General features: G+C 29.5%; 4 protein-coding genes and 2 non-coding genes across 9 annotated transcripts; 4 read left to right on the top strand and 2 right to left on the bottom strand.

Annotated features, from left to right (window-relative positions):
- Positions 1–32: 32 nt before the first annotated feature.
- Positions 33–1,190, top strand: LOC122520649 (39S ribosomal protein L48, mitochondrial). Of its 2 annotated transcripts, none has more exons than XM_043640829.1 (4): positions 33–124; positions 238–318; positions 424–557; positions 639–1,190. In XM_043640829.1, the coding sequence occupies exons 1-4, from the start codon at positions 101–103 to the stop codon at positions 919–921; spliced, it is 522 nt and encodes a 173-aa protein (XP_043496764.1). In that variant the 5' UTR covers positions 33–100; the 3' UTR covers positions 922–1,190. The 2 variants fall into 2 exon arrangements, with proteins under 2 accessions (XP_043496764.1, XP_043496765.1); XM_043640830.1 differs by having other exon boundaries at positions 238–337.
- Positions 987–6,531, bottom strand: LOC122520647 (WD repeat-containing and planar cell polarity effector protein fritz). 3 transcript variants are annotated; one of them, XM_043640824.1, is made up of 15 exons: positions 6,375–6,531; positions 6,131–6,260; positions 5,865–6,042; positions 5,591–5,784; positions 5,345–5,445; positions 5,002–5,116; positions 4,708–4,917; positions 4,466–4,629; positions 4,261–4,368; positions 3,963–4,171; positions 3,585–3,708; positions 3,342–3,511; positions 1,552–3,248; positions 1,351–1,483; positions 987–1,261 (listed from the first exon to the last, which is right to left on the bottom strand). In XM_043640824.1, the coding sequence occupies exons 1-15, from the start codon at positions 6,458–6,460 to the stop codon at positions 1,176–1,178; spliced, it is 3,705 nt and encodes a 1,234-aa protein (XP_043496759.1). In that variant the 5' UTR covers positions 6,461–6,531; the 3' UTR covers positions 987–1,175. The 3 variants fall into 3 exon arrangements, with proteins under 3 accessions (XP_043496759.1, XP_043496760.1, XP_043496761.1); XM_043640825.1 differs by lacking the exons at positions 4,466–4,629; positions 4,708–4,917; positions 5,002–5,116; XM_043640826.1 differs by lacking the exons at positions 5,865–6,042; positions 6,131–6,260; positions 6,375–6,531 and having other exon boundaries at positions 5,345–5,460; positions 5,591–5,681.
- A 2,087-nt stretch (positions 6,532–8,618) lies between these two features.
- On the top strand, positions 8,619–13,164 carry LOC122521119 (slit homolog 2 protein-like). The gene is made up of 5 exons (XM_043641586.1): positions 8,619–8,824; positions 8,993–9,460; positions 10,261–10,594; positions 10,775–11,359; positions 11,433–13,164. Exons 2-5 carry the CDS (start codon positions 9,051–9,053, stop codon positions 13,047–13,049), a joined length of 2,946 nt encoding a protein of 981 aa, XP_043497521.1. The 5' UTR covers positions 8,619–8,824; positions 8,993–9,050; the 3' UTR covers positions 13,050–13,164.
- Positions 13,165–14,320: 1,156 nt separating this feature from the next.
- On the top strand, positions 14,321–14,393 carry Trnak-cuu. The gene has a single exon. It is a non-coding gene; the product is annotated as a tRNA-Lys (tRNA).
- Positions 14,394–14,806: 413 nt separating this feature from the next.
- Positions 14,807–14,878, bottom strand: Trnam-cau. The gene has a single exon. It is a non-coding gene; the product is annotated as a tRNA-Met (tRNA).
- Positions 14,879–18,704: 3,826 nt separating this feature from the next.
- On the top strand, positions 18,705–23,675 carry LOC122520889. The gene is made up of 7 exons (XM_043641207.1): positions 18,705–19,506; positions 20,500–20,850; positions 20,965–21,185; positions 21,252–21,395; positions 21,489–22,025; positions 22,056–23,152; positions 23,255–23,675. The coding sequence occupies exons 1-7, from the start codon at positions 19,203–19,205 to the stop codon at positions 23,631–23,633; spliced, it is 3,033 nt and encodes a 1,010-aa protein (XP_043497142.1). The 5' UTR covers positions 18,705–19,202; the 3' UTR covers positions 23,634–23,675.
- The last annotated feature ends 4,016 nt before the right edge of the window (positions 23,676–27,691 follow it).

Here is a 27,691-nt window from a genome sequence, read left to right as displayed (position 1 = left end):
AAATAAATCTAAGCTAACCTCACTCTCGGTCTTATAATTAAGTTCGTCTTTTTAACTAATATAATGAATAAATAAGTGTATACAAGTTAAATTTAATATAATGGCATTAAATATCTTTAAAAAGGTATATTTATAAAATTATTTCTTATTATATATCACGCATAATATAATAAATCTCATAACCTAAATATTAATTATATAGTAAACATATACTTTAATAAAAATAAATATTTGTAGGCAACAGCATTTCATAATGGCACTTTAGCCAAAAATATATTATGCAGACGATACTCTTTGTATGAGCCTGATTATTTGGAGGTTAATTTTTAATATTTATGTATATACAATTTTATGATATTTGTTTTTGGTTTATATAATGGATTATATGTATATATAATATATATATATATATTATGTTTGTAGGCATTGAAACCAAAAGTACCAATTTATCCTATATTAAATGTACAAATTACTGGATATGTTTATCCTGTATTACAAAGTTATCAGAGTTTCATTCACAGACTCGCTAAAATTATGGATATTGACGTAGATGATTGGTAATATTCTGAATTTATTTCTATTTGAAAATGCATACAAATTTATTTTGATGTTTTTCTATTCGTTCATGTTATTTTCAGTTGGGCATTACCTGCAAAAGAATTAAAAATTCAAAGATACAAACCAAAAAGTACTGTTGTCGTTGCAGAATACAAACTTAATATTTATGAAAGGAATATACAATTAGCAGACATTACAGCCACACAGTGTCCCTTACTAATTAGAATATTAGAAACTACTTTACCAGAAGGAGTAAATTTAAATGTGAGCATTTTTAATCCCGATACAGAATTAAAGCGTTATATACCAGATAAACAATTATTAGACATGAAATCACAATTACAAGATTTAAAGAAAAAGTAAATTATAATAGAGCATTGAGATTAATATTAGTAATGAGACTAAATATGTCAAGAATACAGCAAGTATGTTCTGTAAAAAGGTATTTATTATAAAACTTGATAAAAATTTACAAACACACATGCATGTGCAATGCGTTTGTTAACATATATAAAAACGACGATTTATAAAATATTTTCAATATCAAATTGAATATTATTTTTTTTTTTATATAAAAGGCAGAATTATTATTGGAACATTACATATAACAAGTATAATTATAACAAACCAAAGTGAACAACTTTTATTTTAGAACCTTCCTCAGATTTGGAAGATTCCTTTGAAATTTCATTATCTGCATCTTCTGTAAACCATAATTCATTTAATTTTTTAATATCCCTCGGACTCATATTGTGTAGCAATATATGTAAATATATATTATACTTTGCTTACTTGATAAGGGTTGAAAATCTTTTAAATAGTCTTCATTTCCCAGGCACAACGGTAAACTTTCTGCCAATTCACGTTTTGGATCTGTTACATGTAACTGTGTAACTGTTGAACGTCTCTGTCTATGAGATTGATTCTGTAAATGCACATGATAAGACAATTTCCGATGTTCTTTTTATATTATTAAAAGTAAGCATCTCTTACCGTGCCAGGTACTAATATATGTGTAACTGTATCTGAAAATTTAACTTTTGGTTTCTCATTTGTGGACATCGGTGTATCTAGGAATGTGGGACACATAGAATAGGTTTTTGAATTGGAATTGGATGTATTTACAATAGGTAATGGTGGTATGTTGGATGATGTCTTAATTTCCTTACCAATATTACTACTTATCTGTGACCCTATTTTGATATGTCTATTTTCGAGTAATCTACTTTGCAAATTATATGCAGAATGTGAATAACTCAAAGCGTTTGTTGTGCTAATTCTGTTATTATGTTGCTTAGTAACATTCAAACTGTCGCAACTTCCATGATACGGTATATAAGTAAGATCAGAATTAATTCTACATGTTTTAGAATTACTATGAACACATTGATCTTGTAGAATGTTAGACGCAGAATTTTGTCTTTGCAAAATACACGGTGTTATATTCATTACCTTAGCAGATGAAATTTTTTGATTAGATTCGTCTATACTCATTAATCCTAGAGTACTTTGAGAAAGCGAGTAATTTTTTCTTTGTAAATTTTGTAGGTAATTAGTAAAAGAAGATGTGATAGAAGGTGGTAGTGGAATTTCACTACTGGATTGTTTTTTGTTAATTTTTTGATGATGATCCATATAATCTTCAGCACGGAAAACTTTTATGTTGCTGTCGTATGTAGTAGGACTTTCAGAATATTTGTTTGTAGTAAATAACGTGTTACTCTTAGTTTTATGAGGTGTGGTAATTAGCTTATTTGCTTGTATAACAGAATTAGATGTATCTATTTGAGACATAACATTACTCGATGAATCATTTGTTCTAATACTTGAGGAATAACAGAAAGGTGTATTATCACATTTTATATTCGAGTCTGAATTATTATCAGAATTATTTGAAACTGAAGTGTTACAGGTAATTGTACTAAAAGACGTTGACATAATATTATTGTCAACGTTACTCAAAGTTGGAATTAACGAGGAAGAAGGAACATTGTCCAATACAAATTCGTAGGTCGAATTATTAAAAGAAGTCGATATAAAATTATTTTCTTCGGGTATAATTGTAACAGTATCTTCAACAGAAAGATTATTTGTATATTGTGTATCATTTGTTCCTGACTTATTAGCCATTAATTGCAATATTTCATCATGATGTTGACGATCAAGAGACGATGATTTTTGTTTACTAAGAGATAGATTTCCAAAAGAGGTGGTCATTAAATCTTCGGAAAATTTATTGTAAGGTTGAACTCTGTTGATTGAATTTACCGTTGATATTGATGTTAAATTTGGACGGGTCACATATGTCGGTGTACTAAAAGATGTTGATGCAAAGAAAGTATTAGATACTTGTATATGTGAGGAAGAATCGTTAAAATTAGTATTTGCTAATGTATTACTAGGTGTATTAAAAGATGTGGAAATAATACTATAGTCAGATTTATTACTAGAAGGATCATCGTTCAGTGATGTTGGTAAAAGAGTTTTGTTATCGTAATAAGAAGGATAAAGAATTGGTAAGGGTGGAACATGGTTGTTGGAATTCTTTTTATAATTGTATCTTTTGGGATACTTCGAATTTGTTTCATCTTCCTTTGTCGAATTTTCACTTTCGTTGCTATAAGATTCCTCTCCTTTATCGCTCGTTAATTCAGAACATATAGAACAAGATTCTCGGGAACACGTTGAATCTGTAATAGTTCTTTATATTATATAACTATAAGTAATAATTAAATGTGTCCGTCTGATATTTTTTTCAAATGAAATTTTCTTAATTTTCTTACGCGATGAATTGCAACTATTAGATCTGCTTAAAATTTGTTCAGCTTTCTCCTTTGCTGCATTTGCCATTTCCATATCATTTAAAACCAAAGCATAGAAATGAATATCCATAAAAAGATCATGATCGTTTAGGTCTATGGCAAGTCTGAAAGCTTTCTCAAACATACGATATCTAATAAAAAGTATATTACTGTAATAAAAGTTTGGCTTATTATGAAACACAGCCCATCATATTAATTTGGTACCTTAGTAAATGATGAAAAAATCGTCTCGTTAAATCTCTTACTTCGTCACCATATTCGTCTTCGATTGCTTGACTTATTGGCCTAATTGGGACATGAAAACTACCCAATGCATTTTGTATGAAACCTGGATAAAGTTATTATAGGTATATATTGATATATATATGTATATAAACAAAATTTCTAATTAATTAATTCTTTGTCCTCCGAAAAATTTTTATTATGAACTACCAACTACTGCGGGCCATTTTTACTATGATCTACCAACTAATTCAAGACTATTTACAAAATTGTTTTTAAATATCGCCGATAATGTGGAGTGCAAAGGATTAAAAAATAAAATCTAATAATAAATATAAAGCATATAATATATCTTCTTACTTTCGTGTTCAGCCGTTAATGGTAACTTGAATAAATAATTTAAGATTTGGTTGAGAGAATGCATACAAATACGTGGATGAGTATCCCAATTTAAACGTAACAATAAAGATGTGGCTTGTTCGATCTGAGAAAGTATTAAATACTTTCTTACTAATATATCTCCTGAAAGATTATCTCCTTCAACTACTCTAATGACTCCTATTGGACCCCTATTAGTATGTTAGATTTTAAATATACATATATATTTTTTTTGAGAGAAAGAGACAAAATTATATTATAAAAATTAGTTAATACTCACCGTTCAAAGAGCAATAAAAACAATGAGTCTCCGTAACTATAATAACTAATATGAGAATTTAATTGGTTTTTTTTATTCCATTCCATACGTACTAAGGCTGGTTGGCTCCTATAACAAATAAAAAAAATAAATTATTATTACATCTATATATATTAGTGCAGAATATGCAGTCTTTGTATAAAGAAAAAGTATAAATTTTTAACACCTAAAGTAAGATGATAAATCAAGAATATTTGCTGGTGATGTTTCGTCATTTAACATTTGATTTTTGATACAATGCAAAGCGATGTCAAAATGTTGAAATTGGCCCCTATCATTTCCAATAGAAAATATCATTCCATCATTATGCCAGGATGCGAGTGTTGGTATCTTGGATAATAAATTTGTTAAGAAATAAAGTATATCAGATATTGGTAGTTTATATCAAATGAATATTGAGAAACTTACAAAACCAGCTTTTATATTAATAATTGTAGCTTTTGTTTCATCGTACAACATTACAGAACCGTCTATGCAGCACAATAACAATAACTCTTGATTAGGTGAAAATTTAACGCAACTAGTATGAGTTGGTAAAGGTATAGAGATAATGGCAATTCTCTGTAATTTGTCTTGTTGTGATACTTCATATGTACGCCATTCAATCGTAACTTCACCCTGTATCATAGATAATACATATTATTATATTCTTGAAAATAAAAATGATATATAGGTATGATCGGCAACATTCTAAATTATTACCTTTCTTGATACTTTTTGTTCTACAGAATGAATGACATTTTCATGATGTATATCAAATTTAATACATAAAGGATCAAACTCAGTGCGTACGTAATATATTAAGTCCAATTTTGTTCTAAAAATAAAATCATACTAAAACTTTAATCAAAAATAGAAAATATACTAATTATTCTTTTAAGATAAACAAAAATTCAAGAAAATGTATAGAACGAAGAAATAGCGTGCTATTAAAAGTAATCAATGAATTATCTAATTTAATTAAAATAAATTAAAAGTGTAGAATAAGGGAATAGCACTTAGAATGTATATTTTCTACTTACAAATAAATACCGTCTCGACATACCCAGTAAGACGATAAAGGTGTATGTTTGCACGATCATGTTCCTTGACTACAGGACTCCATGGATAAACTTCGTTCATTGTAGATTTCCACCATATTAATATCTATAGAATCATGCACTTTTGCAATAAACATAAATTAGAAGCAACGTATGCATAAGCATAGATTCAACAATAAATATATCAAAGTTATATTTTGAAATAATATTTAAATTTAATCTTTAAAAGAGAATATATTAATGGCCCATACCAGATCACCTGGCTTGTTGATTTGAATATTTTTATCGAGTCTGCGTCCATTAGAACCAAATAGATCACTCGTACTCAGTTTTGGTTCTAATTTACTGATTTTATCAAAAGGATGTCTTCTAGGTTTTGTAAAATACACAGTTGTTATTTGATTATCATTATACATACAAATCAAATGAGTCTTTGTAATCGCCACTGTAAAATTTAAAGACTTATTTTAATAATTTACATTTTACTATATCAATTTTCTTGAAAGATATCATTTAAATTTTTACCATCGGATATATGATCACATAACTTTCCCATGAGATACTTATCAAAAGTACACTTAACGATATCAGCAGTTTCAACATTAATTTGTATGTAAATCAAGAGACCATTGCTTAGCATAATTTGCAGAATACTGTGATCGTTCCACTGACAATATATAGTTGAATTATCTTTGAGTTGTTCCTTGATAAATAAAAGCAAATAATCTTCAATCGAATTATTATAAATGCAAACATTTAAGAATTACTATTTTATAAAACACTGTACGTACTTCCAAATGTTTGATAGCATCTTTCAATTTATTTCCTTTTTTGTTCGTTGGAACATAAGTCATACCTCGTTTTTGACTATAAGATCTTTTTCCTTCTTCGTATATATTATCAATACGTTTGTCATGATACCTGTTGAAACAAAACAAAATTATGAATAAAATTAATTTCTTAACCAAAAAAAGGAACACAAATAGTAATCCATCATTTATAAAAAAAAAAAAAACAGATATATTTTTATTTTACCGAAATGCTCCATGATCCGTGTTTTTAATATTAATATTATCATCAAAAGTCCATAAATTCAATTCTCCTAATAATGTTATGGACATTTTTAAATAACTATCGTAAGTACATTGAAAGAGGGACCACGCGTTAAGCGTCTATAAACAATGAAGCGTGTCTGTCAAAAAGGGGTTATAAATTCTTATCGGTCGGTAAGGTAGGATTCCTTGCAACTCTATATAACAGTGGTTGTCAACTCATCTTTTTCTTACTAAATTGTATGTAAACATTAGAAAAGTTGAGAATCTTTTTTTGGAAATAGATTTAACGTGAAGTTAGTTCCTGATGATGTTTTCATTAGAATTTTGAATACGTAAGAAGTACATTTGAAGATATTACATATATATGATATATGAGTGAGTTATTAAATGTAATGCAAGGATGCGCATAGGTAAATATAATATATCTCATTTCCAGAAATATTATTATATCACGGCATTAATATACATATAAGTATAACAAAAAAATGATAACATAAAATGATTAGTAAATATTATTTGTTCTATCATTTTTTATTCAATATTGATGTTGTAACTTATTTTATGACGAATAATAGAGTAATCATTTTCACCAACGCATCATCCAAATAGGGTGCAATTGCATAGTGTAGGAAGCTGAATAGACAAATGTAATTAGCATTACAAATTTATGATTAAATACGAAGAATAATGCATATCTTCTTGTATTTAGACTTACGAGTGAAGAAGATAGAATAAATCTCGTATCACTCAACATATTTTATTCCAACTAGAATTTATTTCTTGTTTATTTCCAGTGATATATTTTCAAAAGGATTTTATTAAATTTTAATATTTAAAAATTCGTCGAGTTTAAATTTTCTTAAAATAAAATTATCGATCAATTAGTTATCGTCTATCATATGTGAGAAATATACTTTCAATTTGAATAGATTCATATTAATATATATTAAAACCACACCATGGATAAAATTACAAGTATAAAGTTATCAAGTTTATACGGGCATCGACGAATTTATCCTATAAATTGGTCCAAGGATTATCGAGTCCATAACTGAATCGAAACAAACAAGCATTTCCCGAAATACTTGCTACATGGAACGTTCATATCGAATTAAAGTTATAATACATATTCAATATAAACGTGTGTGGGTGTATCTGTGTCATTTATCGAAATTATTATTTAGATATAAATAGGGCTACGAGAAAGGGTTGACAATAAATAAGTAAGTATACTCGTAGAATATCCATGTTATGATTTATACGTAATTCGAAATACCACATCTTCAGTTTTACATATAATTATACACATTTGTGAATGAATGACATAACTTTTGTAGACTACATTACTTACTCATCAAATAAAAAAGAAAAAGCTTAGAATATTCCTGATAATTCTCTTTAATAGGAGAGAAGCTAGAACTTATGAGACATTATTTAGACCCACCTTGTATAAGTGCATATGTACATATATGTATAAGCATATGTATACGTATATATATATAACCGTTACGATTCTTTCAAAAGGACCTTGACGAGACGCTACCATTTTTGCTCGCGATGCATCGAACGTGCGCAGGTGCTCTCCTCGCGCGTAATTGCACGCACGCAACTAAAGTCGCTTTTTTTTAAAGGCATTAAGCGAGTACTAAGGCGTTATAAAACTAGTCGTCTTTCTAAATTAGTCTCTATATTGACCGCTAATCGCAATTAGCTAATAACAACAAAGGAGAAAGCTAATAAAAAAGAGTCTCCCCTGTCCCTTCCTCTTCATCCCCCATCGCCATTTAATAATCATGATTCGATGAAAACAAATACAAAATGAGAAAAGTCTTGTTATATCTTTTTCTTAGTATTGCAAATCATAATCATAATTCTTCTGCCAAATCACGAATGGCCCTAAGCTAAAGATAGGCTCGTCATAGACTTAGAAAGAGGGAGAGAGAGAGAGAGAGAAACAGAATTGGTGCTAGTGCATCGGTGCAAGGAGAACTACGACGACCTTGGCCTTACGAGTTTATATAACGAGGAAACGAGCGATACGCGAGCTCAGTCGTGCCAAGTACTCCTCTTTTCGACCTACGTTCTAAATCTCGATCACTCGATCATTATTTGTTTTATTTTCTTGTTTGTTTTTCTTTTTTTTAACTTGTTTCTCTCCAACGCTTACCGCTTTCCCAACGCGCGGGCGTGCATCTTTCTTTCTTTTTCTTTGGATATATTGTTGGGAGGATTTCCTTCTTCACCGATCGGGAAGTAATTTTGAGGAAACAATTTGATTATTTTCATCGTCGAAATGTTTGGTGATAAACGATTGTGTTACAGGATTTTAAATTTCGAAGAAGGTTAGGGTGAATTTTAAAGATAGGGTCAATATCGTATTGTTCGCGTTAAGTTTTGAAGGAATTAAGAAAGAGAAAGGATTTTAACGGGGTGAGTAGCGCCACTAAAGTATTATAAATCCCGCCAATTCTAATAGCGCGCCATTTTAAACTCTAGACGCGTTTATTTTGATAAAGACTCTGACGTTGCGTTTATTATCACTAAATGCGATAACTCTGTTTTATATATATATATATGTATATATCTCTTTGTTTTCAGAATTAGTTGTTAACACGCGAATACACACCCTCCTTCGAGACCTTCGAATTTTAAAAGGATGGGGACGATGACGATGGCGATGTTATATATAACGATTTCAACGTTCCTCGCACTGTTCGTTCAAGTTAATTGCAAATGCAGTTTAACACCTATCGTCAACGGTGAACGATCAATTGCCTATGCCTGTACCGACAGCGAACTGAGTGACCTCGATGAGATTTCAAACGAGGCCGAATGGATTGAATTTTCCGTTTCACGAATACGTATCATACCTGATGATGCATTTTTAAGATTCCGCGGTCTCAAGCGATTGTCATTTTATAATTGTCATGTTGATCATATCGCTCCACATGCTTTTCGTGGATTACATTCACTGGATTGGCTTATATTCCACGGTACTAAACTTCACGTTGCTAGGACTACCTGGTTTCAACATTTACCAAACTTGAGGAAACTAATTTTGGATAGGTACATACTTACACACACGGGATATCCTAAAAGTTATTTTACCAATTAAATAGAAACAAAACATGTAATCAATATTGATTTATCAACAAAATTACAATATTTTGTTTTTCATTTCAACATATGAACTTGTAGTTACAGTGTTGTTAAAAAATTACGATCCACGATGCCGTCATTCCAAATTACTGTCAAAAAGAAGTTTATAATTTTTGAATTTACTAAAATAACTTTAGGAACATCCTGTATATATGTATATATGTGTATCTTGTAACAACTTTTGTTACATTTAATATTTATTGTCTCCTTTATGCTATTTAACCAGACAACAGATACTATGTGAAAATACATGTATACGCATGACCCAGTTTGCTAGAGAGACAAGCAGTCTCTATTTCAAAGCGTATGCAACTTTACTCGAGTTTCGATATTCCGCAATCAGGAAGTAATATTTACTTATGCTTAACACGAGGGAAAACATTAGTGGGAAGACTAAGTCACCTTCTATCAATAATATATTCATTGTCAAGAGTATGAATCATTAAATCTTTTTTGAAATTACAAGCGCACGTAAAGAGGCGACTATTATTTACCTCGCCGAAGATTTTTCAACGCGCATTGTTTTTGTTTATTATCATTTTTTTTTTCAAATATTTTTCCCGTCATTTTTGTTATAAATCAAAAATTTATTTTGCAAAATTATATATTAACAGTTGAATATTTTAAATGAAACTTACGATATTATTTTAATATTGTAACAAGATATTAGTTTATGACGTTGCATTTATTTCTTTTTTTTTTTGCAGATGCGGAATTTTTTACATAGAAGCGGAAGTCTTCCGAACGCTACCAAGATTAGAAATATTAAGTTTATACGACAACGAACTCGATTGTATTCCTATTGACGAACTGGCGCCACTTCGATCACTGAGGAACATACGCATTGATGGAAATCCTTGGCTATGCGAGTGTAGACGAAAATTAGAAAGATTCTTTCGTGAAAGACGTATTATGGAAAATGTTGGAATTGAAGAAAAAGTTATGCCTGTTCATAAAAGTTGGCGACAATGTATGGAAAATATCAACATTTTTGTAATATCGAGACATCCAACTAATCCGAATATCAAAATCTTGGAAGAAGTGAGTCAATAATACAAATTATTTGAACATAATTGAAAAAAAGGATAAAAAAATTAACATTAAAATTCGTTAATTGATGAAATAATTATATCGACCAATTAAAAAGCTATTAATCTTTGTATGTATCTTAACAAAACAGAAGACTGACAACAAATATTTGAACAATTTAATTTCTTATAGGGTGACAAGTTTCAAACATCGACACTTCGTTCATTAGATCGTCTTCCTGATAAAACAAGTTGGATTGAATTATCCGGTTTAAGATTAGACAAAATTCCGTCTTACGCGTTTTATCGTTTCGGAAATACGTTGAGGAGTTTGGAATTTCGCAACTGCATTATTGGAAACATCGAAGCAAACGCTTTTGCTGGTTTATACAAATTAGAACGTTTATCGTTCGTTGATAACGAGCTACCACAAATAGAAACTAATTGGTTCCGAGATCTTGTTAATTTGCATAGATTGATTATCGCAAGAAATGAAATTGAACATATTCGAGAGTATACTTTCTGGCATTTGAGAAATAATCTTAAATATCTCGATATACGTGAAAATCGGTTACGTTGTTTACCGATTGATGAGATTGAGAGATTAACGAAATTAGAAAGATTGGATGCTATTGGTAATCCATGGAATTGTAATTGTCGTAGAAATTTAGAAAAAACACTTACAAAATTAAACGTTGGTTTTGAGATAAGTGCTGGTAGATGTTACGACGACGATAATCAAATACCATCGATCATCGAAGAACGACGTAAAAATCAGGTAAATCAATTAAACCCAATCATCATCTGTTAAGCATACATTTCTAAATATAGACAACTTAATTTCAATTTAGACGACCACCGTAACGACTTCGGTAATTGGAAACGTACACTGGGCATCGTTCGAAGACAGTTTGAACAAAGATACGAATGTTAGCGTTTTAATACCAGCTACAACAATGATGACCACAATCCAAGAAGAACAAGTAACACAGCAGCCAACAACTGAATTTGTTTATACCAATATTATCACTACTTCACGACCTACTACACATAAAGGAACTTGTACACTGGATAATAATTCTCAGCAAGTTTATACCTGCACTGGTTTGACTTCGATCAGCCCAGTAAATTCAATAGATTCCAGGGCACACACTATTCGAATCACTTTATCCGATATATCAGTAATACCTCCAGAATCTTTCCAACGTTTCAATGGATATTTACGAAGATTAGAATTTCGTGATTGTGGAATCGAAAAAATAGCAGCTGGTGCATTCGCTGGACTTTACAATCTGGAATACTTATCAATTCGTAATAATGCATTGAAATCATTTACCAGCGAGTACTTAGTTGGTCTTTCATCAAGCTTAAGATATTTAGATCTTTCGAGGAATCGTATATCAAGGATCGATAATGACGTGTTTGATCTATTCCCTCATCTCATAAGTTTTGATATTTCTGAGAATCTGATGAATTGTATTGGTATAGAACACCTCGAACATCGATCAACTTACTTGAAATCATTTGAAGTAACTGGCAATCCTTGGAGTTGTCTTTGCGGAGTCAAATTAGCCGAGTTTTTGGAGAAACGAAATTTACCATACGATAAGAATTCATTAATCGACAGATCCGAGTGTTATGGTACACATGAACCATCCTCAACTGTGTTACCTACGACCCCGTCTGTAACACCAATACCAACTTGGATTATACCTAGTACTACCGAGGAAGAAATTCCCAAAACAATAGAAGGTGTTTGTACTTCTCATAGGAAAGGTAATAACGAACTTAGATACGTTTGTACTGGCGGAAATATATTACTTTTCAACGCGATTCCTAACGAAGTAACAGCAATTGAATTTCACGAAGGACATTTACCACGTTTCCCAACTGGTACAATGTCTAAATTCCCTAATTTACGTGAATTACTTATTAGAAATTCTGGTTTGAGAATTATCGAGCCTAAAGCTTTTGAAGGTTACAATGAATTGAAGGTATTAGCTATACAGGATAATCCTTTGACTGGGGTAGATGGATCATGGCTGAATTTGAAACAACTTGAACGCCTCGATCTACGTGGTAATTCCATAAGATATATCGCCCCGCAATCATTTCGACATCTTCCTAAATTACAATATCTCAATTTGGAAGGTAACGATTTAAAATGTATATTTACGAGCGATCTTAACGAAATGCCCGAAGTTTATATTATTGAATTTTCGGGTAATCCGCTTAAATGGAAATGCAGATTGGAATTGGAACAATTTTTAGAAATGCGTAAAATTAAATTCGTTAGAATCGAAGAATCCTGCGAAGGGAAAAAATATATGCGGAATGTACTTTGGCTGAATAAAACGGATACTTATTACACTGATGAGTGTCAGGCATGCTCGTTGGCTGATCAAATTAAATTCTCTTTAATGTTGCCAACGTTTATAATATATATTTTTAATATTGTTAGGTATTAAATCAATGCAAATCAATTCGTATGAATATAAAAAACAAATCTGATCTCAACAATTGAATCTGGATCGTAATATATCGTGATTTTTTATTAACCAAAATAAAAATACAACCACGATGTCTTCTTAGGTAGTATGTTTAGAACAGTTACCGAATACTACTGATAATACGTTACCATATAACATGCTTAATAATGTTGTGATGATAGTTAACAATTATTTAATCATTTGCTTTATTTGTTTTATTCGTATTTTTACAAAATTAATTTGTTCATTAATTAAACGGGACCACCGAAAAAGTTAGATCACCTTTATATATATATATAAATATATTATTTAATTCGTGTGCGGAAAATCGATTGAAATATATAGTAATGTATATATAATATATTTATTTATTATTAATTTACTTACTTACTTATTCTTTATTTTAATATTTATATGTGCACATATTTAAATTATTTATAAACGAAAGTGAGATCTGCACGAATTTGTATTAATTGTAATCAGAAAAAAAGCTGTGAAAACTGCCTATTATATGGCTTATATAAGAGCCCAAATAATTAATCTAATTTTGTATAAATTGTAGATTTTTTGTTTCTTACCGATACATATATCTGGTATATAATTATTTTTTTACACTATTAGAGTAAATATATAAATACTTAGATACGCTAAATTTACATATACACATATAGAAATATATGAATTTTCTGTGTATATCATGTGATTAATATTAATAAGTATTAATGCGAAATAGATATTTAAAATTCGTTGGCTAATTCTAATCAAACGTCTAAATACTCATACGTAATTTATATTTTCTATGTAAATAAATAACTCAATTCTAATAATTATGATATTCTTTTTTTATTATTAGAAACCTTTTTAAATAATTAATAATAAAAAGTGAATTTAAAATATTTAAAAGAATTTATATATAAAAAGAAGTTAGAATATGATTATAATACAATATACCTAACCCTTGATTTATGCGATAAATTAGTTCTACGAAAATACCACATAAATTGGTACTATATAAATTCATGTAAAAAAATCAAAATTTTCAATTTTATATTTAACACAAAAATATTTAAAACGTAACGTTTTTTTTTATTTTTACACGTGAAACGGAATTCCGTGTTTTGTAATCTCAAACAACACGGTTTCAAAGAACACAGAACCAATTAATCGTATTCTTCAGACATTATCTGCAATTCGAATAATTTATAAATCAAAAGTAAATAGATAAATATAAATATCATCCCTTACAAGTTGCCCGGCTAGCTCAGTCGGTAGAGCATGAGACTCTTAATCTCAGGGTCGTGGGTTCGAGCCCCACGTTGGGCGAAATTTTTTTTTAAGTAAAACTTCTATTTGGAAAGGGTATTATTTCTGAAATCATTTCCATTGGATATAGCAAATATAAATAATATAAATTTTTAATTAATATATTTTTAACAAATTATTTGCCCTAGCGTATTTTTTCTAAACATACCTCATGTAAAATATAATTTACATAACTACCAGGAATAATAAAAAACATTTATATGTTAAAGTATATTATGTATGTTATGTATGTTATGTGTGTGTACAGATACTTTTAATAATTTTAATTTTCAAGTATAATGTAAATGTGTAAAATAAAATAATTAATAGTCTAATATTTCAATGAAGCTACAAAAAAAACATAAAGAACTTAAGAGAGAAACTCTCTTAATTTATATTTATTAAATAATTATGTTTAAGAAAAAAAATATCATTAGCAGAGCATGGTTTCGATCCACGGACCTCTGGGTTATGGGCCCAGCACGCTTCCACTGCGCCACTCTGCTGTTGTTGAAGTTGACCACTAAATACACAATTTCAGTTACTATCATTTTACAATACATAAAAATATTTATATTATAATTTAAAACAAATATAAATAACAATAAATAAGAACTAAAATATTTTTATATTTTCCTATAATTATTAAAAAAAAGATAAAATGAATAAGTGTAGTCTTCCCACATTTTATTGATTTTTTAAAACGAATGCCATCTAGCAATGAAACATTATAACTAATTCAGTAATCTTCTTTACCTATATATAAATTATAAGTCTGCATATGGTAAGGAAATTTTATAATATTTTCAAAGAATACGAAAGTACATAGAAGCTCACAAGTCCACTTTTTGCGTATCTAAAATCATCTTAGTTAGTACCGAGACCACTAGTGAGGTGAGAGTAGGTACTTAGTGCGATAACGGTACAAAACTATCCAAAAATATAGTGTTCTATATGACAGTATATGATATATTCTTTGATAATATATATAGTATAGTTATATTGTAAAATAATTTTAAATAATTATTTTTAATTTTTTAATGTATAAACATGTGTGTACTTTCAGAAATGCATTTATACATATATTTTAAATAGTAATTATTATTACTTTACAATTAACAATTATTTTAATGCACTAATGAACTCTTCTTATATTACAGCTAAATTTTATCCACGAAGTCATTACTGAGCAGGAGCGTTGAAATAACTCGGCACGAGTTACTGATTGTAATTATTCCAATAAATTAGTGACGAGCACATGAGTAATTCTTCTTCTGGAATTACTCATGAAAATTATATATTGTATTGTATTTTATTGTATGTTTTATTAGTTCAGGATAGGTTTTCTTGTCTCATCGATTAAATTCATTTGATTAATAATGCAATTAATTAATGCACTTTCTTTTTTATTACGTGTTTTGTTCGTGATTAGTAGTCGTGAAATCGAGCATTAATTTACTCGTTTTCGTCCAGAAAAGCATGTAATAAATGTCTTACATGCATTGCTTCGTACTTAGTTTATATTTATATATAAACACATGTTTACATTTATATATAATTTAAATTAAAAATTAAATATAATTATTCAAAATTCTATTACAATATACTATATACAATATACTATATTCTATTACAACAACTATACTATATATACTATCATATTCTATCAAAGAATACTGTATTTTTTGATAGTATTGTACCACCATCCCATTAAGTATCTACTCTCGCCCACTGGTGGTCTCGGTACTAACTAAGATGATTTTAGTTACGCAAAAAGTGGACTTGTGAGTTTCTGTTTACCTCTGTATTCTTTTGCAGAACGTCTGCATATGAAAAAGAAATATATTTTTTCAATATAATCTTATTTATAATATTATATATATATATATATATATATATATATATTTTATATAACAATTGAGTATATACATATATATTTTTTCGAAAAATCCATTCGTAGTTCAGAATATTTTGTTTTTAAGGAACAACGCATAAATTTAATTAAATTATTCCTGAATACAAAAAATTATAGAGGAAAATTAGCACGCATAGTATGCTTTAATAAATTAAATCCATTGTATTAGAGATACTTAATAATTATTGAAAAATATGTCGAAAGTCATAGAATAGTATTCGATCATAAAATAAATGCTATTTGACTCGCGTAGTATCGCCTAACTGTTCTCAAGTAATAATGTGTACGTGGGTATGTATGTGTTCTACCTTTCTCTCTTCATCCATCTTTCTCATGGTACATGCGGCCGCACACATATGCATTTAACAAAATAACATATACAAATATCATACAGCTAACTTCCCTCTTACTCGTTTACCACGTGACATATGTATAAATGTGTGTGTGTGTGTGTATGTATGATGGGACATGAAGATGGAAACATATGACGCAATCGATGACACATATCGACTGCGGAATTTTATTTTCAAAAATGAAATAATAGAAGTATAAATTTTTACGTTCATATTTTATACGATTGGCTAAAATAAAAACAGAAAAAGAAAAGAAATAAAAAAAAAAGAAAATATATATCATTTCTGTGTATACGCGACACTCGAAAGATGAAACTACGAGTTCTCTTATCCCACTTGTGTGTGAAGCGAAAGTCGCCAGCTGGCAACGCTATTTTGAACGTTTTGCGACGTTGCCGATAATCAAATTGAACAAGTTCAAACGTGTGCCCCGCGTTATTTAGCTCTTGGAAAAAAGAGATATGGTAGCTAAGCGTATCGTTGATACAAGAGAACGTGTTTTTTAAATATTTCTTACATATATAATTGGTATGGGAACTTACAGAAAAAATAAACTTGGTAATATGATTTTTTTTCTACAACGTTTCTTATCGGAATACTTTGTCCTTCGATCGCTAATTTCAAAAATATTTAATCTTATTATTCTTGCGCTGCGAATGGCGCACATATCGCTTCTATAATATATTTCCTTAATATCTCTATTTTATTCGTATGCATCTTTCTATGCAGAAAAAAAAACAAGGAAATAAAATATCGAATGAAAAGAAACAACAATCCTAAGGAAAGGTAATTTAACGAATAATCATAAATTAATTCACATATATATAGAGAGCTGTAGAGGTAGAAAAGCTATAAGTGGTATCGGTTGTGTTGGGTGGTGATATCGTCTGGACAATTTTGCTAACAACAGCCGAATCACCGTTGTTGCATCCCATAGCTGGACAAGAAGTAAGTATACTTAGTTTCGACTAGCAAGGAGAAGGTGTGGCAACGTTGCAACTGCGTGAGACGATATGCGCGGCACGAATAGCAGCGACGTGTGAGCCCAGTGTGGTTGTGTTGCGACGTTTGAGGTGGGGCGAGATGGTAAGTGGTGGACGGAGATGTGGAGAGGAGTGAGAGGAAAGATAAAAGTTTCCACAGTGGTAGGGTGTAGTAGTCGAGCGAGCAGCTATGCAGGGAGGATTGCATGTATTGCGTTGTGTACGTGTGTGCTCAGTGATTGTAGGGCAACTCAGTTCTATGATACGAATGTATGTATGCGTGATATTGTGTGTATTTATGTATATACAGTAATCGCGTCGATACGTCACTAAGAGGGGAAGCTCCTCTGCCGGCGACTGCGAGTTAACAGAAATTTTCGTAGGAGTTTGTTGGAGAGTTGTATCTAGTTCCCTTTTTAAACCCAGAGCGCGCTCAAACGAAGGTCCACAATTGTGTGAAACTATCATCCTCGCATTTACCGTATAAGGTTTATATTCGTCGACGTTAAAAACATGACGTCGTCGCACGGTTGTAAATACTTACTTACGTGCGTTTGAATCTTTGTTAGGAAGGAAGAATTTGTCATTGGGTAAATCCCATCCATCGAAGACGATTGAGAATCGATTTATTAATTTCTACGTTCTATATATCTCTTCGTTCGTTTGAATTCGTTGAATTGCTATCAGTATCCTTATATCATTATTAATAAATATATAAATATTTATATATTTGCAACGATGAATCATGAATATAAATATTTTAGTTTTGATTAACGAGAATGTCATGTATGTATATATATAGATATTCTTTCGATCAAATAAACATTGATCTCGTAAGGTTCAAATTTAATTGGTAGATAAAATTTCAAAATTCAATAGTTAAGAATTAGCTTTTCGACAAAGTCAAAATCTTTCTCGTAAAATCGAAACTGTTATGTCCTTCGAGTCGGTTTTAAATGGATTTCAAATTCTTGTAAAAGAACGCGTTACATCTGTATTATAATTTAAAATGTTATGAATTTTATTACAAATTACGCCAATATTCGATCGAATAAATTATCGGAATTTTTTCTCCAAAATATTGTTATTAAAATAAAAATATATATATACGGCTATATATAAGAGGTATATAGAGGTTTTTTTGAAAATATTCGAGCATATAGAAAGTTTGTAAGATAGAAGAGAGTAGCGGTGCGATTCCAGTGAATATATATTCGCTCGTGTTTCTCAGTCAGTGAAATCAGCGTAGAAGGAAAGAGAGAGAAAGAGGTAAAGAGAAAAGGGGAGTTCCCCTTCTACGAAGTCCTATCCCCACTACTCGACACACCGAGGTTGCCACTGCTATTCTTTGCGGGGCCATGGTTGCGCGAGTGTGCGTGCGTCTGTTGAACTACGTGCGACCAGCCCAGTGCTGTTAGTATGTAAGCTTTTCGTTCTCGTATACGTGTCGAAATAAAGAAAGAAAGAGAGAGAATAAGAGAGAAAGAGAGAGAGAGAGAGAACGAGAGAGCGAGAGAGAGCGCGAATTGGAGCTCTAGTAATCGCGTAAAGTATTCTTTCGTTAATTTGGCTAACCATCATGCCGTTAAGTATCGGAGTTAATTTAAGAGTGACCGGCCACTGTAATCAAGGCGGTCGTAAGTACATGGAGGACATGTTCAGTGTGGCCTATCAACAGACACCGGACGACAAGGATTTGGAATACGCCTTCTTTGGCATTTTTGACGGCCATGGGGGCGGTGAGGCAGCGGCATTTGCTAAGGAACATCTTATGGATATTATCGTTAAGCAAAAAAATTTTTGGAGTGATCGAGACGAGGATGTTCTTCGAGCCATCAGAGACGGATACGTAAATACACATTATGCGATGTGGCGGGAGCTTGGTAATGAACAGTCAACAGTATTTATATTCCTTTTTTATCTTTCCTCTCTATCGCTTTTTCTTTCTCCTTCTTGTTTGTTTGTTTGCCTCTCTGTCTCTTTGTATTTTTCCTTTCTTTTCTCTTTCTCCTTGGAACGATGATTACATTCTATCGTGATAAAAGTCTCAAAGACGAGGAATTAAACTTATAACTCGTTTCTTTTTTCTCTCTTTTCCCTCTATTTTTTTTAATAATTTACTCGTTGGCCCGCGTATTTCCCCTACCCATCTTCTCACCCCGCTACTGATTACGTTAGAACTTAGGTTATGTAACTCGTGTTAACCTAAAACTGTCTGATTTAATCGAATTTCAAATGTATCAGAAAATTATACATTTATTATATTCATTCATTATATTATTATTAGAATGAAGTTTCATTCATCGCGTTTCTTGTTTTAATATTTATATTGTTAAGTCCAATTTACATAGAAAAATATATGTATATGTATATATTAAATATACGTGAATGCATATAAATATATATATATGGTCAAAGTTTGGTCCTGAAAAACAAAATATTTATAAAAACAATGAATGCCTTTAGAGTAAAATAGTATGTTTTACATTTTTCTATTATTTCTTTTTCTTTTTATCAAGGAGTGAATATTTTTCTTAAATTGCCTTTTCATTCAAAAATATCGCCCTTAAGTTTAATATCAGCCTTTCCATATTCTTGGCTATTAGTTTTTCGAATTTTTCTAATTAAATATTTTTCCATGCTTCTTGTAGAAGTTGTCAAAGATATCCAAATAACAATTCATTCCTTGTTTATGGAATTAACACAATCTGTTAATATTTTATATAATAATGATAGATAATTTCAAAATTTATTGGTATATACGATTTTTACGAAAATCAACAAGTGATTTTAAATTTTTTATCTTTAGTTTATGTATAAATGTAGACCTTTTTCTCTAAATGTATACTCTAGTAAAAATCCTACTTTTTTAACAGATAAATGGCCAAGAACAGCATCCGGATTACCATCTACTGCTGGCACTACAGCAAGTATAGCTTTTATAAGAAAAGGAAAAATTTACATCGGGCACGTAGGTGATTCTGGAATAATATTGGGATATCAACCTGATGGAGATCCGCAGTGGCGTGCTAAAGCATTGACTAAAGATCATAAGCCTGAAAGTGGTCCAGAAATGATCCGCATACAGGAGTCTGGCGGAAAAGTTGTTAGCAAATCAGGTGTTCCAAGAGTCGTTTGGAATAGACCACGAATAGGACATAAAGGTCCTGTTAGAAGATCAACTCATATAGATGAAATACCATTTCTCGCTGTTGCCAGATCTTTAGGTACATGATTCCAATCGTTTATAGTAACGCAGACATGAAAAGAAGATTGGAGTTGTTATTTATAAAGGATTGTGATAATCTGGTAGAGAAAACAATATATTCTATGATTCATAGGTGATCTTTGGAGTTACAATTCAGAACTAGATACATTTATAGTATCTCCAGAACCAGATGTTAAGGTTGTTACAGTTGATGTTAGGTCATACCGATGTCTTATTTTTGGAACAGATGGTTTATGGAATATGTTGACTTCCCAAGCAGCCGTAGCTATTGTTCAGGCTGCTGAAATGCACAATGAAAAACATATTATAGCTTCTCAACAAACTGGCAATGGGGTATGTTGTAAGATTAAATAAAAATTCCAAAAGTACCTTAAATAAATATGTATATTTATTTGATAGCAAGCTGATGTGCAAATGTGGATAAATCCATCTAAAAGTTTAGTAGATAGAGCATTGGAAAGGTGGTCATCAACAAGATTACGGGCTGATAATACAAGCGTTGTAACTGTTATGTTAGATCCTCCAGGACCTTCTCGTAGCGAGGTAAAGATCCTGTTTTGTTTTCTTTAAAACATGATATTTCATGATTTTAGAAAAGTTCTTTTATTGATATATTTGATGTATTTCTTTTTAAAGGTATTGTTGAGTCAAAAGAAAGAACTCTCACCAAAAAGTATAATACATCATCATCAAGGAGTTCAACCTCTCGATCCAACTATTTTTAACGAGAATATTGAAAAGCCTATATCAGATACTGCCGCTTCATCCGTGTTAAGTCACGTCACACCAAATGATGATTCAGATATAAGTGGTTTAAAGCAACCAGATTCTTCTGATGAAATTAATGAACATTTAGATAAATCTACGAAATTTGAGAGTAATTCATATGTCGAGAAATTAATTCTAAACGTAGATACCTGTGATGTCGATACAATTTTATCAACAAAAGAAACTGAGAATAAAATATCTAATATTGAAGGTATTATTCAAGTAGCTGAAATCTCATCTTCAGATATATCTGAGGAAATAGAATATATGAAATCGAAAGAATCCAAAATTTCTAATAAGACTGAAAATTTGAACAAATTGGATAGCGGTGAAAAAATAATACAAATTGAAACAATTAATAAAGAGAAAAGGGTAGAAGATGATGATGATGATGATGACGATGACGACGATGATGATGATGACGACGATGATGGTGATGGCGGTGGTGGTGGCGGTGATGGCGATGGTATTAATAATGAAGAAAATGAAGAACAAGAAATAATTAGAAATATTAGTGTAAGTGTTGTTGAGGACCGGACGACAAACTTTCAGTTAAGTCATAATATTGAATCGAAGAGTAAGGAAAATGATGAATCAAAAGTTTCCAAAATGATTCGAGAGAATGTAGCATTTAACGAAACTTATGAAGTACTACCATTATTTGTTAGTAAATTCGAACGTTCTAACTCAATTATATCTAGTAGAAAAAACACATTAAAAGACGTTGAATTGTTAAATGTATTGAATGGTAGTCCACGAAACAACATCATTTCATCAAAGAAACAACATACATTAATGTCATCTAATTCAATAGATGAAATGGGACTATCAAGAAGACGACATAGTTTGAATTTACAATCTCAGAATAATTTTTCTGATACTCTTCTTTTAGAACCTAAATCGTATATGACAGTTAATTCGAAATTTAAGTCGAAAAGTACAAGGACGTTAGAAAATAATGAAGAAACTAGTAGGAGTTCTACAATGTATAATAGAACAACAAATAATAGCAGTGTAATTAGTACGAAACGTAGACATAGTACGATATCGTCTCAATCGGTAACAACGGTTGCCTCAGGATTAGAAGAATCATCGCAAGAACCATGTTTGAAAAGAAGAACGCGTTCAGAGGATAGGCGAGGTCCTCCCATTGATGAAAACAATCCAGCTAATCAAACCATGGAGGATCCAAATAGTCGTTTGAGTTGGCCTACTACTGATTCTTCTATAAATGGTAGATCATCAGGTGGAGGAGGAAGTTCTAGTACTGTTTCAGTACAAGAAAGACGATTATCTTCGCCAAATACTTTCCAAAGAAGAAGCTTGGGGAAAAAAGCAACACCGACTAAAAGTATTAGGCGATCTTCTATAAATGGTTCTGCTCGTTTACAACAATTAAGAGGTATATTTGGATTCAGAGATTGGGATCAAGGAAGAAATAATAGATCTAACGGTTGCAATGACAGGAGGTTAAATCGTACTGCAGGTATTATTGGACCATTGGATTCTGGAATACCACAACGTTGGCTTAGGTTTGTCTTCTTTGCTATTTGTTGGAAATGCATGCCCTTTGCATCTCTCTTTCTTTCTTTATCTTTACGATTATTATTTAAACAAATGATTTGTTTCAACAGATCAGACACAATGGCTGCAACACCGGTTAAAACATTGCGTTCACGTAACGTCGATATTACTGGTCACACTATTTCTGCACAATTAGTTCATCATTATGGAGTAGTTAAACAGAATCGTTTATCTTTACCCACCAAATTAAAGCACTCTAATAACAATGGAGTATTACAATCTAAAAGGGTAAGGTCTGCTTCTATGTCATCTAATAAATTTAAACAAACAGGTACTAATGGTACAAATGTAGGAACATGTTCTACAATGAACAGTACAAGTACAGGACCAAATAATGGTTCTGGTCTAGCTAAATGGGTTAAATCTCTATGTAATCCTAGTGCAAGATCATTGAGTACACGATCTCGCATCAAGCGCCTTGGGAAATGAAATTGTATAATATATAACTTTTCCTATGCTTTTCTTCACTTATTCAATTATTATTGTTTTTTTATTGTATTTTCTTTTCCTAACTTAGTTTTTTCATCCCTCTTCTCACCACTCAGATTATTTTTACAATACAAACAAATGAGTACCAATTCAAATATAGCATTTTATATTAATACTATAACCGTTATATGACATGGATTATAGATACACCAAGGACTTTGTTCGTACGTTTTCTTTTTTTACTGTATTTTTGTTTTACGAAATTGCACTTTATGAGATTCGATTATTTGTTACTATAACGATGTAATCATACTTAAGTAAATACACAAACAACAAATCTTTATAAACGTAATAATAACATTAAATAGATGCAACGTTTATATGCATCATAATAATTGCTGGAATAACTATACATTTTTTTATTTTTCATTCAAATTTCAGAAATAATTTTTTTCTTTTTACACGATCCACATATGTTTAATTATTAATAAATTTAATAACAAGTAGAAAAGTGCATAATGACTAGGATAAAATACATTTGGAAATTACATTCCGTATAAAAAGCAGAATGCATAATTATTAATAAAATTCATTTTGTTGTTTTACAAACAAAAGAAATTAATACTATTTTAATTATTTTTTATTTTCCAATTAAAGTTCATCTGTTTGTTTCTTATTCATATCCAATAATAACGATTAGTTCTTCCAGCAATACGAATATATTACAATGTTAATTAAAAAGTTTTACATACTTTTTATCCAGTTAATATTTTCTTTATTTGCATAAAATAGATTATTAACAGGAAACTTGTATGATAATCAAATTTGCAAAAGTGAAATTAATAAATAAATTATAATGACCGTATGAACAAGTTATGGCTTTTGCAAAATATCGTTATTTATACAAAACTATTAGTTAATATAAATACAATTTTGATGTGAAATGAAAAATTTAATAATATTTAATTATTACTTTATCAGTTAAGATAAAGAAAAATGTTTGCAAAAGCATTTAAATTTGAAGAACACGAAGAAAGGTTTAGAAACGTTTTACGAGAGAAGTGATAAAAAATTTAGAGCAAAACTAATTTGTTAATTGACATGTGCCTATAACAGTTACCATTTTAACATACATGTACAGTACATTCACATACCATGCACTTATGTATATAAAAATAAAAGTAAAAAAAATTATATATATATATATATTAAAACAAAAGGATTTATATCCTTGCATCGTTATCATATTTTGTTTTCTTTTATTTTTAATGAATTGTATAGGAATGAATAATAATTTTCCCCAAAAAAAGGTTATAAGAACCAGTATAAAGGTGTATGATTCTAAGTTTTATAAAAAAAAAGGTTGTTTTCTAGTATGTGTATGTGGTGACTGTTGCATAACTGTATATAAATGTATATATATATATACTTATAATTATGAATGTCGATATATCAATCAGTATATATATATATATATTTATAAAAAATATATATATATATAAAATTTATATATATATAATGTAATTTGAATGTATGTAGTTAAAAAAGTACACTATATCTTGCTATGAAGAATTTAAAGTATAAAAAGAAAGAAAAGAAAAAAGTAAAAATGGTTATTATATTCTTCATTGCATTTATTTATGTATAAATTTGATAGTAAAGAAAAATAAATAAACTGAATTGCCTTCGACACAGTGCTGAAAATAAAGAAATTTTAAAGAAAACCAATTTAATAAAGTAGTTATAAAATATTAATAATAATATAATAATAATAATAATAATAATAATAATAATGATAATAATATAAATATAAATATAAAGATAAATATATATATCCCTTATAAAGAGACTAAGAGTATTTTCAAAATGCTGTAATAGCTGTTTACAAAAGAAATAGAAATAAGTGGTGAAAAATATAATAATGAAGAAAAAGAATATCAGAAATAGAGAGAAATATTTTATCTCAGGTTTAAGGAAGCGTGAAAGTGTGAAAGGGATAAGAGTATAAATGATACTTTCGAACAAATGTGTGTGTGATCACGTTTATATAACCTGTATATTTTAATTAAATAAAATGAAATATACATAAACTCTATGATGAGTTTTTGTACGATATTATTATATTATAATCGCTAGATATTAATAATATAATGATTATTATTATTCTTTACTCTTATCTTTTTTTCCACCTGATTGGCAGTATGTATTCCCTCATCATCCTTCTTTTTGTAGGTGATTCGAGCACTCTACTGTTGTTCGCAAAAGATTTTAAATAGTTGCCTAATTTAAATATTCATATTTCTCTTCATCGTCAGGTTTTTTCGCTTTATTTTTGGAACCTGCTGGCTTACCCATTTTTTCCCTCATCTGTTTTTTTTATACCTGTCGCTCTTTCCTATTATCTTCGGTGAACAATTGCTCTTCCGATTCAGAGGAATCATTTCTTCTGCGAAATTCTCAAATATTACTTATACACTTGTAAACCCAAAAACAATATATATGCATTTTTTTAATTTTACTACCTGCTCTAAGCGAAGGTTCATTACATTCTTGAAATAAAGTATTTGATATTTACATAGAGGGATAAATTGTACGTTTCCAGAGAAAAGAAATATTAAAAAGCAAATGAAGAGTCAAGCATGTGTGCATCACACAATTATTATTATTATTATTATTATTATTATTATTATTATTATGTAAAATTCCCTAATTAAAAAAGAAATGAAAAATAGATTGTTTTAGATGTCGGTAGAATCAATCTATTGATTTAAATCATGTTTAAATAATATCAATGAAATCGGCTAACGTTCATTTTTTTAATATTGAAAAAATATAATAAATTATATCGTATAATTAAAGGGGAAATTATTAAAGTTATGTATATCGGGGGTAAATAATGTAAATAATAAAAAAAGAATAAATATCATTTGACTTTATTTTTGTGTATAAAACAAGAGAGAGGAACACAATAATCACATTATATAGTTTTTATAATGGCAATTAGATATTACAAAAAGTATTCATTGTTTAAAAGGAAGTAATAAAAGAGATAAAACATTTTTATAGATAGAACCCGAAGCGTACCAGCATTAGCAGATAAATCGTTTACGTCAAATATTCATACAGGATGGTCCATTAAAATAAAAACGAAATGTATTCTTAAGAAATAATTTAGAAAAAAAAATTCTTGTTGTGATTATATATTTATCTTTTAAAAGTTATGATTCTTTTTATTATACTATTTCATAAATATTATCGTATATGTATGTATATATATACACGTAACAAAATATTAAAACAATTATTATTTTTTCTATTTCAAATGTACCATCTTGTATATACATATATACGTAAGTCGATTATAATTTGTCGCTATTATTTAGTGTAGTATACGCGCATGCATGTAATATGCGTTACATAGCTTATTAATCTGTTGTAAATGAAAAAATATATATATGCATATATATATATATATATAGTATCTTATGAGAAATACATATAGCGACGATAAAGATTTAATTTATTTGAATGTAATTTTTTCTTTTATTTTTTTTTTTTTTTCATATATTCGTACAACATTCGATTGCTGTTACTATTTTTTCGTGAATAGAGGCAAAAAAGGTGTAAGATGAAAATTTTATTATATTAACTGCAGCAAAAATTAATGAAGAAAAAATATTAAAATTATTTTATATGTGAATCAATTCATAAACTTATTTCTTCTTTATTCTTTGTAGAGAAAAAAATTGTCTGTCTTTTTAAATTTATAAAAAAACTTGTATAATATTTAGTTACTTCGTTTGCCTATAAAAATACAACTTTGTTGTGTACAGAGAGATATATTTCAATGTGAATTTGTATAATATAGTATACTTTATTTACAACCAGTTAAATGTAATTAGGTCACAATAATCTCTTTCTCTCTCTCTTTCTTTCTTTCTTTCTCTCAATAGGTTTTACATTCATGATATATATATTATTATATACAGGTAAAAAAAAGAAAAAGAAAATACAACATAAAGAAATAGGTATAACTTATATAGATGAATAATAAATAT

The sequence above is a fragment of the Polistes fuscatus genome, unplaced genomic scaffold (genome assembly GCF_010416935.1).
Source record: "Polistes fuscatus isolate 324 unplaced genomic scaffold, CU_Pfus_HIC Scaffold4, whole genome shotgun sequence".
NCBI lineage: Eukaryota > Metazoa > Arthropoda > Insecta > Hymenoptera > Vespidae > Polistes > Polistes fuscatus.
Note: the sequence above shows the minus strand (reverse complement) of the source record. Positions and strands in the feature narration are given on the sequence as shown.